This window comes from Arachis ipaensis, chromosome B8 (genome assembly GCF_059453495.1).
Source record: "Arachis ipaensis isolate K30076 ecotype BB chromosome B8, ASM5945349v1, whole genome shotgun sequence".
Classification (NCBI taxonomy): domain Eukaryota; kingdom Viridiplantae; phylum Streptophyta; class Magnoliopsida; order Fabales; family Fabaceae; genus Arachis; species Arachis ipaensis.
Window position 1 is genome coordinate 79,706,431 of NC_142443.1, and position 16,887 is coordinate 79,723,317.

General features: G+C 25.6%; 1 protein-coding gene across 1 annotated transcript; it reads right to left on the reverse strand.

Moving 5' to 3' along the window:
* Positions 1-314: 314 nt before the first annotated feature.
* Positions 315-15,064, reverse strand: LOC107612196 (GDSL esterase/lipase At2g04570-like). The gene is made up of 3 exons (XM_016314005.3): positions 14,672-15,064; positions 915-1,404; positions 315-620 (listed from the first exon to the last, which is right to left on the reverse strand). Exons 1-3 carry the CDS (start codon positions 15,053-15,055, stop codon positions 424-426), a joined length of 1,071 nt encoding a protein of 356 aa, XP_016169491.1. The 5' UTR covers positions 15,056-15,064; the 3' UTR covers positions 315-423.
* Between the last annotated feature and the right edge of the window lie 1,823 nt (positions 15,065-16,887).

Here is a 16,887-nt window from a genome sequence, read left to right on the forward strand (position 1 = left end):
TTGAGGAATTCTGTCAAAAACAATAATGATTTAGCAACAGTTTAACATTCTATGTGTTTTTTTTTTCTTGGCTGAAATGATAGTAGCAATGGAGGTATTATAGAAGATGAAAAAAAAAAAGAGGTTGAAAATTATAGGAAAAAAATTTATAAATTTTTCATAATTTTTAATGGAAATCAATATAAATTTAATATTTAAATATTTTTGTTAAATACAACTAACTCATCTTTACGCGGATGTAAAATGAGTTTAATGCGGATGTAAAATGAGTTTAATTTTTTCATAGATAATTTTATCGATATCTTCATCCTTTATTAGTAGCAATAGTAGTTTATTCAAAATTATTACATGGCCAAACCTAAAAATTAAGTAACTTCGTGATGACATAAGGCTTTATAAAGATTCGGTACTGTATCTTGTTATTTAATGCAAGAATTGAGCTAAAGCGTTCTTCACGATGTAGTTTGCAATGATGCTGTTTGTTCTCTCTGTTGGATGAAAAGAGTCCCAAAACACAAATTTAGAAGCATCCATGCAACTGAAGCTACTTGCCCTGCTGCATGCATATCCCATCTCAAACATTCCAGTAGCACAACATGCCATTGACGCCACCTGAAACCCTGTTCAACAATTTATTATTTAAATTTACACATACGTTAATTAAAAGAAAAATATAATATGTTTTTCCACATCACATATTAATGTGTAAATATATTTATGTGAATATGGATAAAATATCAGGTATGAAAATACCAATATAAAAAGTCTACGTTTAGAACGCAATACGTTTATAGCCAAGTAACAGCTAATAAGTAATAATGTTTTTTTTCTTATATTAACATGTTTGATCATTGGATGTAACATCTTACACGTAATATGAATAGAATAATTATAGGTGGAAAAGTTTAACTTACCATATTGGGCAGGCTTTTGAACAATATGCAACAAAATATCATATGGATTAGAAAATACCAATCTGATCCCAGGGAGGTCCTTATTGAGCTTATTTGTTAACATGCTGAGCTTATTATTAAACTCCAATGCTATGTTATTGTAATTGGAGACACAATCATTCCCATCAACAAAATTTGTGGTTCTCTCCAATGGCAAACACCCCATGGGGGGAATGCCCCCAAGAGATATCTTCCTTGCACCAAGACTATAGAGTTTCTTGATAAAATTCTCAGCAATTCCGGCCAAAAAATTTTGATACTCGCTTGGTGTGTATTCAGATGCTCTGCCAGAGAATGCATAATAGTTCTCTAGGAAGTCGTTTGTTCCTAGACTTGTCATGTGCAATGACTTGCCTATGCTTTCTTTTGCCTTGCTCTCTCCAACATAGGCTTTAAGTTTTTTTTGGTATTCCTCGTAGTACTCCAACTGCCTCCATAGTGGTATCACAGACTGCAATAGAATATTGAAATTAATTGATACTCCTTACTTAATCACATTCTATCTTATCTATACTTGAATGAAGTATAAATCCAGCCCATTCTATATGATAAATGAGAATAAATCGACTCTAATACTTCAAACTTGATATGTATTAATGTATGTATAACATTTTTAGTTATAGGTACTATTAAACGCTCATTTAAAGATCAAATAAAAAAATGTTATTTAAAATAAAGGTCAAAATACAATGGTTAAAAAATTACTATTGTTCAATAAGATTTTTAATCCTTTGGAACAATATTTGTGAGAAATTTAAAATGTTAGATTTTGGTCATAATATCTATAGCAAATACGGGTACGACGTGTTAAACACTAACATGTCAAGGTTGCATAAGAGTGGCAAAAGTACCATGAATAATATAAGATCTAGACAATGTTATTATAGAAGTGTAATAGATAATACATGAATAATCTTATATGTTTAAAATAATTTTATTTCAAAATAATACAGATAATTTCTATGTTATATTTTAAATTTACGTTCTTTTTTTTAACGAGTAAATTATAAATCTTTATCTTTTAAATTAAGTTATATTGAATTATATATTGTGCTATGTTTTTAACGGAGATGAGGACATTTTTCTTAACAGATTTCGAAGCCCCGTTATGATCCCTGCTTGCTATGTTTGCATTTTTTCTCTTTATTTTATGTTGTCACTTTTACATTTTATCATATATATCAATGCAACTATAAGAGAAAAATTTGAGGTAAGTAATTTTAATTCATATTGATCGATAATTTTAGTCAATAGCAAGGTTTTGAAAACTAATTTGAATTACTCGGTCAAATCAGTCGAACTATAAACTGCTAAAAAATATGATTTAATTTGATACAGAAATCGATCAATTAAAAAATTGAATATGAACCAAAAAAAAAAAAAATTGGTGTCAGATTAAACTAAAAACTGACCGATTTTAAAAATTTGTCAAAAAAAAAATATCAATTTGAATCTCCTTAAAGAAAACGGCTAGAAATTGGAAAAAAAAAATTAGAAACATAATCTCAATGAACAAGATCAAAGATTTGAGGGAGAGCAGAAAAGTGAAAAAAAAAATCAAGAGAGAAAAAATGGAGCAGAACAAGAGAGAAATTAGCGACGGAGATTGGAATGGCACGACAAATGAAAATGTGTGATAGTGTGAATGTGTGATTTATTGTAGGGTGTTTGAAACCCTTTAGAATTCAATTCGGTTATTCTAATATTTGAAATAAAAATAATTAAAATATTTTAGATAAAATTTAATTCAATTCTATTATTTTCTTTCAAAATCAAAATAAGTTTGATTTGGAATTTCATTCTATTAAAATTTTATTTAAAACTTAAAATGTCTAAAATGCCTTTATGATCTAATTACTTTTTTTTTTAACTTTTTTCATTCACTTCTTCTCAACGCCTCCCATCTTTTAACATACTCTCTCTTCTCTTACTATCTTCATTTTCTTTCCGTTCCTTTAACTCACTTAATATAATACTAGCAGCTCATTTCCTTTCTTTTCCTTCAACTCACTTAATATAATACTAGCGGCTCAACAGGCACTATCAGCCACTTTTCTATTATTTTAAAAAGATTAATTTTTATAATTTTATTTTTAAAATTATAAATTTAATAAAATAATCTAAACATTAAGAATAAAAAAATTTGAAAATAAAAATAAAAATTTTATAATTATTTAACTTTTAGAATGTATAAAATTATAAATTTAAATTAAATAAGATATTAAATAAATTTATTATGTCGTTATTATGTGTAACAAAATGAAAATAAAGATTTAGAAATATTATTTATAATTAACTATTTAGAAACGTTATTAAGTTTATTTATTTATTTTTAATAATATTTAATTTAAAACAGAGATAAAAATTTATATTCAAAATACTTTTTATCTTTATGCATAATTCTAATTGATAAAAAATATTTTTTTAATTTAATATTTATTTTTTTAAATTATGTTTAATTTTATTATTTTTTTCAAAATTATTAATTTATATTTTTATTATATTCACTCACTATATCAAACACTATTTTTTCTCTTACTATATATTATTCTCTATATACATACCTGCTATTGTCTTATCGCCACTATTATATTACATTGTTCTCCTTTCTCATTTTTTTTTCTCCTTCCACATTCTCATCATCTTATCGTTATTAATTATCACTAAATATCATTATCGCAACGTTTACTCTTATTTATTACTTTGATTTATAACCATCTATTGTGTTAACTTTTATGAGTTGTTAAAATTTTACAAAAAAATTAAGACATAAAGCATTTAAAATTTTTTCAAATTATCAAAATTTGATGTTAGTAATCCTAATTATTTTCAACTAAAATAATAAAAAATAGTACTATAATTGTAAGTTTTTTAACTAATCATTATAAATTTAAGTCGTAGTTTAATATAGTACCTTAGCTTAGGACGGAAGGCAACCATTGCTATCCACATTTGACTGCTATTTTATAAGTTTTATATTTATTTTATTGTGCACATCAATTAAATTATACTTTATGATTTTATTTTACATGTTTTGAAATAATGACATCATATTATAAGGATTAGATTAATTTTCATAGTCTAATACGAATCTTATTATTTTGTTCGTCATTTAAATATTATTCATAAAGAAAAGTTACTTAAACCTGAAACACTATATAAAAAGAGACAAAAAAATTTTAGATTTATCGTCATGGTTTGCTTCTTCGACCTCACTTAATATACTCAAATTTAATAGCTTTGATGGTGGTGATTCTTTGTAATTAGTTAAAAAGTTTCAACTTTCTCGTTCTCTCTCTAATTCTCCCTACGATTTTGAACAAACTTAATTTTGTTATTAAATAATTTTTTAAATTTAGAATATTTTTAACTTCTTATATAATAAGTATCTTTTAAATTATCTTTCATGATCTTGAAAGTTAAAAATTAAAGTTAAATGATATTAGGTTTTTTATTAAGTACAAAAATAAACATTTTAAGTCTAAATGATATTAGTTTTTTTATTAAGGCAGAGAAACATCATGAAAGGGTGGTCATATTAAATCCCATGTTCTTATATTGAGAACATGTACCATTTATTATATTATATATAATCAATTTACCATATAACAAAAGGTGAAAATCTATATCTTCCTTTTGTTAAGTTTTTTTTCTCTCTCTAAATTAGTTTGTATATTATCAACTTATTTCTATTATTTATGTAATATTTTTTTCTAGTAGTTATTCATTAATAAATTTTTAAACCTATTATCTTCAGACCATAAAATTTTCAAAGTAAAAGAAAAATACAATAAAACAAATTAGAGAACCTAAAAAAATAAAATAGTTTTTAAAATAGAATATATATAAGATAAATAATAAATTAAAACTTACATGGCCTATGACATAGAAAAATAAAGAGAAGAAAATAATCATGAAAGTTGAAATAACAAAAAATATATAACACAGTCTTGACACGTTTAAATGTTATATGTCAATCTAATAATTAATAAAAATAATATTATCTAATATAAAATAGATTAAAAATAAAAAAAAGATTAACAAAATCAATTAACAAATTTCTTATCTTACTATATTTATGGTATTATATGTCAATCTAATAATCAATAAAAAATAATATTTTTTTATATAAAACATATTAAAAATAAAGAAAAAAATAACAAAATATACGTGGAGGTTTTTCACTCTACTATTGGTAGGTATAAATTTTTTTTACATCTTTTATATGCTAATCATACTTAAGACAAATAATATTAAATTAATTAATAATCTTTTTGCAATAATTTAAAAAATTAATAAATGTCAATTCTAGTACTCTTTATAATTAAATGTCAAATTCAATACTCTACATAATTAATAGTTTAGATAGTTCAGGAAATTAACATGTTAATGTTTTTAATAAACCTTTGATAGGTGTGAACTTTCTTGCGCCCTTTATACATGCCAATTAAATAAATTAGCCACTCCTTAAGATAAATGATAATGTGATAGACAAAATTAATAATTTCATTTTATTTCAGAAGAAATATTTATATACTCAAATTTCAAATATAATACTCTATATAATTAATAATTTAAAAAATTAAAAAAAATATTATTGCAAAGCAATCTAAAAATAATAAGTTAACAAAATATTTATGAAATTTCTTCCTTCCATCATTGATAGGTAAAGACATGTAAACAAAAAATAAGAACACATACCAGATAAAAAGAAAATATTTTCTTTCTACATCAAATCGATAAGATAAAAAAAATAATTTTTTTTACATCAAATTAATAAAAAAAAAAAAGACAGAACTATTTTTTACGTAAAAAATTGGGAATGAATTAAAAGGATAAAAGAATGACTAAAAATATAAATTAAATAAGTAAACTGAAGAGAAGAAAAAATGTAAGTGGAACTTATGCGTTAAATCAAATGATGAAATTTGCAACGGTGGATAAAGGCAATGGAAGACGAAGGAGGCGATGCAATTGAGGGTGTTGAAAAAAGAGAAGGCCGATAGTAAAAGAAACACATAAAAGTGTGTATGAAAAACAAAATTAGTAGATTTTTCTAAAAAATTACAAATAAAATTTTAATAGAATAATTAGAGTGAAACCAAACTATCAGTGAGACTGTGAGAGTACAACGTACTCAAAATAAAAGGATATAAACTAAAACTAAAACAAACATAAAATTAAACAAAATATAAAGATGGTGAAAAATGTGAAGACATTGATGTGCATTTTTTTTGTTGGGAGATATATTATCATGGTTATAAGAGTAACAAAGCTATGACTATTTTGTCCTTATAATTTGTTTTAGTGGGATGTTATTGGATTTTTTAAAATAAATTTTATGACTATTTTGTCGTTATAATTTGTTTTATGAAATAGTTTGTTAGAGAGTAAATATAGATAAAAAAAATTAGAAACTAAAGTTATGGTCAATTCTTCGTATTGACTTTATATATATATATATATATATATATATATATATATATATATATATATATATATATATATATTTACCAAAGATAGGAGACTCGAACCCGCAACCTCTTAATTGAGTATGGGGAGACTATACCATTTGAGCTATAATTCATTGGCTTAAAATTTGGAAAGATATGTGACTCGAACCTGCAACCTCTTAATTGAGTATGGAGAGTCTATGCCATTTGAGCTATAACTCATTGGCATTGACTTTATATATTGTTATAGATACATATTAATATATAAATAAAAGTATTAATCGACTTTAATAAACATAGACTTTAATAATACGTATTAAACAATATAAAAAAAATATTGATAAATTTTAATAAATATAGAATATATTTATAGGTAAATAAATAAATAATTTTTTTACATATAACTTAAAATAACAAATATAATTTCTTTTATTTTTAAATAAATTAAACATAATTTGTATAACTGCATAAAAAATATAAATTTTTTTATTCATTATCAATTATCACGTCATAAATTTTTTAAAATATTAAAAAAATTATATTTAAATGTTATTTTTAATTAAAAATATAAAATATAAAATAATTAACTTTATTACAATTACTATTATTAGTATTATGAATGTATTGTCTATTTTTAAATTTTTTATTTGTTAATTATCTATTTTAATTATTTATTATGAAATTCATAATCTTATTTGTTATTAGGCATTTTATAACATATCTTTAAATTTATTCATTACGAAAGATTCTTTGAATAAATATTATATATTATATGATGAAGATAAAATATTAAAAAAATTATTGTTACTATTTTATCTATTAAATTTATTTTGTGAAATGAGTTATTTGAAGAGAGATGATTTCTTCAAAAGTTGGAGATCAAATTGTAATATTGCCTTTATATATTGTTTGAAACTGGATAATATAAAAAACTTGTTTAGATATTGAACACTCGATCTACAGTTATACAAAAAGAATACAAACTTTAGATGTAAAAATGGAATAAGATAAAGAGTACTTGTCTTTTAAATTTTTTTTTAAAAATTAGAAATGAGTACTCAAAAATAAAATAAACCATAAATATAAAATATCACCCACTTATATTATCATGACGTCTATTATTTGGACCAGTTCCATTATCGTGTGTTTCTATTCCTGTATTTTTCAAAAGGTAGAATATAGATACGGCAATGGAGTTGGCATAAAAATTGTATCAACTCCCTTTCTTAATAAATGCATGTCAGAACCAAAAGAGAGCAAGATGCAGAAAAAAGATTTAACTCTTTCGTGGGTTAGTGACTTTTTTTAATTAAAAATATGAAAATGTATTGTTACTATTTTGTTCATAAATTTGATTTATAAAATGAATTATTTGAGGATAAATAGTGTCTATAAAAATTGTACACCAAACTCTGGTATTAGCTTTATATATATATAATAACAATATATATATATATTGGTATAGATATATGTCTATTTTTTTTAAAAGGTCTACTATGTAAATCTAAAAAAATATTTACACATATAAATTTTATGTGTTTAACTTAGATTAATAACACCAAGCGTTTGCAACTCTTCTACGTCTCAACATTTCAAGTGAAGTTGTACCAATTAGGACACTAATAAAAAGTAACATAATTTTGTTCCATTTTAATAACAATAATTAGTTGTTATAATTTGTTGTTAATAACTAACTTCTTTTTTACCTGTTATGTCATTAGACTACTCAACAAGTTAGTTCTTGATAGTTCATGTTTGTTTTTTGTTATTAATTTGTCATTGGAATCAACAATGAAGAACTATTTAATTTTTTTAATTAATAATAATATTTTTTAATTGAATATTTTTATATTAATTCAATTTTTTATTTTTTAAAAGAGGTGCACAAATTTTAGTTGAAAAAAATTTTAGTTAAAAAATATATTTTATATAGTTTAATAAATAAGGATATTTATTATATAAATATAATATTATATTAATAAAAGATAAAGTTATTCACCGTAAAATTTTAATTCATTTGATAAATATTTTAAATACTGAAATTCAATTCAATTTTAAAATTTTACTAATTCATTTTAAATACTAGAATTCAATTCAATTTTATACTATTAAAAATTTTTAAACAAATTGTTAAAATTTTAACAGAGATATAGATTATTAAAAATTGGGCCTAATTAATCTTTTTTTCTTCTTACTAAGATATATTTTTTTTCTAATATCTATTCAGTTCAATACTACCAAAAAAAAATGACCAAAAAAATATATTTAGTTCAATTTCTTTTTCACTTTTAGCAAAGTTATACTCATTTAAAATATTAATATAATATAATATGTATAATCTAAATAAATATATGTTAAAATATATGTGTTTGGAAGAAAAAATAATTTTGCAATCACTAGAACTTTTAAATTCATAATAAATTTAATCCTAATTAAAAGATAAATTGATAAAAAAATTTTAGTCAAATAATTATAATTATAATATGACACAAATATAAAAACTTTATTTAAAAGATTACAATTTACCATATTAATTAATGTAATAAAAGTATAATTTAATTATTTGTATTTATTTTTTATGTTTATTTACTATTTTATATGTTATATTATTAATTTATTATAATTCGGTTATTTCAATTACACCATAGTTAAATCAGTTAAACTTCTAAATTAATAAATTAATAGCTAAAACGGTTTAATAATCAGTTTAGTTTTTAGAATTTTAGTCTATAGTCTAATATTTTTAGCCTAGTAATTTAGTATCATATTTTTAGTCAATACTTTTAAATAATACTAACTAACTATTGACCAAAAATAATAAATTGTATTACTATGTATAATTCTATACATTTATTTTCACATATATTTTTTTTCTAATGTATAAAAGAATTAAAGTGACAATTAATTCGAAACAAAAAGAGTAATTATCGTGCTAACATTTACTTATAGAGGAGAGGCATTTTATTTATTTGATGAAAAAAATAATTGTATAGATAAAACTCAATATTTAAAATTTTAAATTTCATGAATGATGAAATTGGATGGGACTTGAAGTCCGATATTTTTATTTTCAATTTTGGATGGAATCTGAGCTGTTTTTTTTTTTTTTTAACAAAAAATAATTTACTTGTCAATATATATTTTTTATAACGGTTATGTAAAAAATAAATCTTGTAGAAACTATTTAAAATATTGAATAGTTTAAAGGATACTAAGCACCATGTCTATATATATGTATGTGTGTGTTTGTGTATGTGTGCGCGTGTAATAAATTATTATTTTATTTTTTAATATTTATATATATTAAGTTTTAATTTTGTTTTTAATATTTATAATATTTAACTTTTCTCTTAAATATTTTATTTTTTTATTTTTGTCGTATGTTCAAAATTAAAATATTATTTTTAAAAAATATTAGTTATCTTTTATTATTATTTTCTTCTTTTTTTTGTTCTTCTACTATTTTTATCCCAAATCACAACTATCGCTAATGATCACTATAATTCAATTTTCTCCACTATTTAAAAGAAAATTATAGAGGACAAAAAAAGATATTTTTGAATAAAAAATTAATTTTAATTGGAGAACTAAAATAAAACAAAATAAATTATTTGAATAAAAATATAATATTTTAAATATTAGAAATAAAATTAAAATTTAGTTTAAATATTAAAGACTAAAATTAACTACTTGTATTTATAAAAGAAATTTTGTATACTATATTGATATTTAAATAAAGTTAAGTCTTAAAATGTTTTCTGAAATTATTTACATATACTAAAATAATCTCTAAAATTTTAATTAAATCAATTACGTTTTTAAAACTGGTAAAATAGTACCACGTTACTCTCTAACAATGTGATGAGTTATTTAACGAAAAAAAATAATAGACTAACATAATACAAAGCTAACATACTCACACAATACACTTTTATTAATATCAGAAACATAATTAATATAACAAATTTTGAATACTATTTTAATATATGTAGTCAATATAAAGAACCACTCTCTGACCTAACTCGCGCAAAAGATATTCCGTTCCAATCCACATCATTGCCTTATATTAAGAGGCACATCATTGCCATACACAACCTCATGTTTATCGATGTTCCTAACGTTGTCAAACAAATTTTAAATTATTTATTGCATTTGATTCATTATAATTTCAGCTTTAATATTGTAAATTAAACAATATTGTATGACCAATAATACTTTACATTTATTTATAGAGATTTTATATATAAAATATATATAATTTATATCTATATTTATTAAATTTTATACACATAAATCAATAATGTTTATATTAATATTTTTTAAATTTTTTATACATAAATTAATAAAATTTAATTATTAAAAATAATTTAAATACTAGTTAAATAATAACAAAAAATATTAAAAATTATTGACCTTTAAAAAGGTCTCTTTTATATATGCTCTAATTATATTTTGGAAGTTAAAGCAATTAACGAAAAAGTCGACTTGTTCTATCAGATTATGTGAAGTTAATTCTCAATGCATGGTATCATTGAATAATATTAAAATATTAGTAGTTAAATTGAAACCGATTGACTTAATATTTCATTTTTTTTGCAATAACTTATATAAAAATTTTTTTAAAAGTATGTAAAATATTTTTATATAATAAAAATGGTATATTTTACAATATATTTAATGAAAAACGTATTGGGGTGTTAAAGGCAATCCCATTAAAAGTGGTACATTTTAATATTTTGTTTTTGTTCAAAACAAAATAATGAATATGCTTTTTGTGTTTAACATTTATATTGAAAAAGGGGATAATTTTAAATATAATTGATGAAATGTATTTAAACTGTTGGGTGTAAAGAGGCGTATTTATCTGTCAAATATTTTGGCATTTTTTTGGGGACGAATCTGAGATTGGTCAGACATGGAAATCAGTGATTAATAAAGTAGAGAAAAAGCTAAGTCTATGGAAAGCAAAGTCTCTGAATAAAACAGGTAAACTGGTTCTTATTAAATCTGTTCTTAATAGCCTGCTTATTTACTATCTCAACTTGTACAAAATGCCAAAGATCTGCAGACAAAATAATATCCTTACAGAGACGCTTTTTGTGGAGTAAGGAGGACGGGAGTGACGGGATGCCTCTAGTGAAATGGGAAGTTGTACAGGCCCCAAAACGGTAGGAGGTTTGGGAGTTGGTGACGCGGTAATTCGGAATACAGCGCTCCTATTCAAGTGGTGGTGGAGATTTTTGAAAGAGAATTGTCCACTTTAGAAGAAAATTGTACGTTCTTGTAATAACATGAATTCTTCTGATATGATTTGTGATCAGCTTGTACCTACAAAAGGGGTCCTTGGAAGGATATTTATCAACTACAAATCAGGGAGCCACAAGTAAGAGAGAAGATAATCAAAGGCTTGGCTATGGAACTAGGGGATGGTAGGATAATCCGCTTCTGGGAGAATAGCTGGTTACCTTGTGGTGTTATGAAACTTACTTTTTCAAGACTTTTCTCGGTCTCAAATCTTCAAGGATCTGTCATAGGGGATTGTGGATTTTGGGATAGGTTAGAGTGGATTTGGAATTTCCAGTGGCGACGAGAGTTATTTCAATGGGAGCTAGAACTAGTAAACCAGTTTCATGCGGTTGCAATCGGTGAAACTGACAACTGAGAGAGAGGATAGAGTGATCTGGAAATTTGATAAAAAAAGGTATTTGTTCTACTAACTCATTTGTGTAGGTATTGTAGCCAGAGGTACTTCCCGCGAAAATCACAAGCTATATCTTTACTAGTACTATTTGGAAAGGATTTGTCCCACCAAGGGTTGAGTTGTTTACTTGACTTGCACTGGTTGGTAGGGTGAATACAAGGAAAAGACTGTGTAGATTAGGTGTTATTGGCCAGAATGATAACATGTGTGTTTTATGTCATAAATCTGTTGAAACTGCTTTTCACTTGTTCATTGATTGTGAGCTCACTTGGCAGGTGTGATGTGCTTACTTGTTCGCTCTTGGAAGGATATGGACTATTTCAGGTACGCTCAAGCAAAACTATGAAAGTTGAACGGATATATCAGCAAAAAAGATAGAATGAAAGCGGTGGTTGGATGGTTTTTTTGCGGTCATCTGGACAATTTGGCTAGAAAGAAATGATAGAATCTTCAAAAATCAAAATTCAAGTGTGGTGGATATTATTAACAGATCCTTTACAAGTTATGATGAGTGGATTGGTGACGAACCTATGGGTGTTGATGGTAATATCGGAGATGGCTAGAGATTATTATTTTTAGCATTATGAATTTTTGTTTTTTTTTTTGCTCCACCTTATTGTGTTGAGCTTTTTTACTTAAAAAAAAAAAACTAAAGCTTCCTAAAGAGAAAAAAATTAAAGTATATATTTTACCTTTCTAAAACTCATTTCTTTCTTTCTTTCTTTTTTTTTTTTCTTTTTTTTTTATCACTGCTTTCTTTAAAATAGCATTATGTGGTGTGTACAAAAGACTAAACAAATAAAACTAGCATCATGTGTTGTCTACATTTAAATAGTGATTTTCTCGGTTAGCAACATCGACTCTATACTCCTCCCATGTGAGACATGCTTCTACCAACGAAAGAAGGGACAAAAATACGTATCACCAATTCACAAAATCACTTTCATGAATTAATTATTAGGAGCCACTAGATAAAGATATTAAAAACGTCTTTTTTTAAATATATTTTTTAAAAATTAAAATTTAACACATATAATCAATTAAATTATATTATTTTTTATTAAAAATTAAACTGGACAAATCAGTTTAGCAAAAAAAGTTAATAAATTAAATTTTGAACCGATATAAATTAATATTTTTTTATAAAAAATTACTACAATATTCCTGTTATAAAACACAACTAAAATATTCCTATAACGACGGAGAAGAAAAGAGTTAGAATTTAGGATTCGCAAAATTAATATATATAATAAGAGTATTTTAGTTATTTTATATAATAGGGGTATTGTAGTCACTTTTTATAAAAAAATATTAATTTAGATTGATTCAAAATTTAATTTATTATTTTTCGATCAAATTAATTTATCTGACCTAATTTTGACAAAAATAACACAATTTAAGTAATTATATGTATTAAATTTTAATTATTAAAAAATATCTTTAAAAAAAGACATTTTATGCCTCTTTATGGAGCATCCCCTTTAATTATTTTATCATAATGGGCTTCTACTACCGGAAGTAAATTTGCTTTTGAAAAGATCACATTCTAATTCCATATTCAAACTTTTTTGCTATGTATCAACCATAACGAATTAACTAGCAAACAGACCAAAATAAAAAATATCAAACATATAAATGAGGGAGACATTCTTCCTGGCTTCTAAATAGTTAATGGTGTAACTGAAACTTTAATTTTCAAATTAAAAATTAAAAACAAATATTTAAATTAGCTTCTAGCATATTTTAGATACAATATTTGGTCCTTCAATAAAATTTTATTATTTTAGAAGTCTCCGAAAAATATTCTCACAAAAGATATTGATACTTTCTTCGCTTTTAATAAAATTTTTAATATACATGTTAAATAAATAAATTTTTAACTAATTTTATTATAAACAATTAAATTTCAAAAAATAATTATCAGAACACAAATTTATCTTCTTATCTAGACACAAATCCATTTGAAAACGAGTAAAGTATTTTAAAATTTCTTAAAAATGAGGTTAGGTATTTACTAAAAATTTAATTTGTTTGTGAAGTTTGACGAGAGTTTAGCAAAGTGGTATCTCATATATATTGGTCGCATATACTAAAATATTTTCAAAATTTCAATTGTCCCAATTAGAATTCTGATATTGCAAAAGTGCACTGAGTTAGTTTTTCAACCTTCAACTATTTTTCATCAAGTAGTCAGTCATTACATTATTAAAGATTAATGTGGTGTATTTTTATCTGTCACAAGATATAATTAATGCAATTGAGATCACAGAAACTATTTTAGTACACCCAACTAACCTCGGGAACTATTTGGAATTTAACTCCATCATGGTACACATGTTTAATTTGATCAGTTAGTTTACCATTGCTACAAAACCAACCACCTGTGATTCTGTTATTAAGCCTTATTTGACGTATAATATATATGATCACAGCTTTCTGCTAGATAACCGTTAGAGGTGTTTTCTAGATAAGGAGAAAATAATAACATTTTTTGAATAACTTAAGCGAAACCAGTAACTAACAATTTATTTGAATAACAAGGCATTACATAAAGCGTTAATTACCAGCACATTGGAAGTAGCATTGTCATAGCCAGTAGCAGCGGAAGCAAAAGAGACTCCACTGGCAAAGTCTGAGATCTTATACTTGGGATCCAGGTATGCTGGTATATATGGCTTTATCCCAAATGCTTCAGATATGAAATCTGTCGCTATTCTCCCATTGCTGAACCTCCCAGTTGGCTTGCCTCCCAGAAAGTCACGGCCGTAAGGCTGGAAATTGCTCCGTGCAACCGTTGGTATGTAATTGTTGTTTCCGGCGTCAACAGACGAATCGCCGAAGACAATGATCGCCGGAACCTTATTAGCAGTAGCTCTGGTGATCAGTGAGAGCAACAGGAAGATGGACAAAATAGGTGTGCGTTGCAGCTTCTTTCTAGGCACTTCCATTGTGTGTTTGCTTAAGGTAACTTTGAGTGAGCTCTCAGTTGGTAGCTTGTGTCCAATAAATATTGGTCTGATTGGAATATTAATGGAACTCTGATTTTTAGGTGAGGAAGTTGTTGGGATTCATAATATTTGATTGACATCTATCTATGGCAAGAGTTATGATCCTCTTTTTAAGCGATCCTTTATTGGCACATTTTGTTTCAACAACCGGAAGTTTAATTTGTACTACGATCATACATCATGAAAATGAGAATGAGAATGAATTGAGATTTTATTTGAGTAAAGTAAGAAAAATGCAACAAAAAAATTTTACTGGGCGAATAAAATGATTTTGAAAGATGAAAATGATAAAAGGAAAAATTTTAAAGATTAAGATAATATTAGGTTAATAAAAATGATCAAATATAGAAGATATATATTTTCCTTTCAATTGTACTGCTGTTTTCATTTAGCCTTAAATGAACTTGAGTAGTGGAAAATGTGAGTTTAACGTAGGGGGAATGCTAGGGGGACAATAAATTTGGTGAACAATATGAACAACGGGCCCGAAATTAGCCCAATTAGTTTACTAATATAGGTATTCTCGTAAACACCCACCTTCCCTAAATCCTAATTTTAATTATCTTAATTACTTCCATCGTAATCACCTCATCCACTCCCCCCCTTCTTTGACCCAACAGTAGAAACCTTTCTCCTTCCTTACGTTTTGAACACCATTCAGGAAAGGAAACATTAGCCTTCCCTCACAGCCATTTGAAATGGCATTGACGAAGGGAGACCTTCCCACGTTAGCCGCTTCTTTTTCGTTGCAACCCGTCGTCCACCCTGCCACCCGCCGAACAGACCATCCACCGGCGCCTCCATTGTGAAGACGTGAAGCAGCAGGCGAGCATCCGTGGCCCCGTCGCGTGGAAGTTGGCCAGAAAACTACCGGTGTTGTCCTTTACCCACAATCTCCGTTGGTTATAGCCCTTGCATGTTCGCGTCGCTTGGAGTCATCCTCGAATACAACAAGAGTAGCCGTGGGCTGTTTTTCCCTTCCCAGATTAAAGGTCGGTAACCCGATAACTGTTAATTGAATGTTTAGATGTTCATAGTTACTTTTATGTTCTGGTTGCATATAATGGTTTTGCTGGTTGCGCAAATTTCTGGCCCTATTTGAGTTCTGCAAGTCTTTGTAAACATATGGAAGTTGAAAGGAATGAATAATGACACGTACATATTTCTGAGCATCCGGGTTTTTTGCGTCTTGTTTTTTAATGATTTATCGTATTTGGGTTTGTTTTGGCTCCGGGTGTTAGTAAGTCAGCAGTTCGTGTGAAGCACGTGCTATGAATATGTTGATTTGTGAGTTGTTTAACGAATATAAATTGGATGGTCATTTTTATACAAGAATGGGTGGTTGAATATTTTTTACAGGTGTTTGAAATTAGGTTGAGGATGGTAAATATTTGATGGAGCCTGAGCTTGATATTTTAGTTGTGAATTCTTTATCTGTTTTTGGTTCATTTGATTGACCTTTAATTTCTATAAATGATGGATGTTCAATTTTGTAAGAAAAGATGGATGAAAAAATGTTACATTCTCTACATTATTTAGGTAGGAATTTCTGATATTGGAAATCTATGGAGCCTAGCAAGCTAGTTATATTAGGACTTGTTTTCGTTACTTACATAATTAGAAATTCAATTTGTAACAGCTATGCTTCCTAGTACCTTATTTAGCTTGATTTTTTTTAACTGCCTTTGTACTCTTACTCTACACGACTGTCGGTGTTATGCTGTTGATTCTCAATTTTTTTTAAAATTAAAGCATGGATAGTAATATCACAT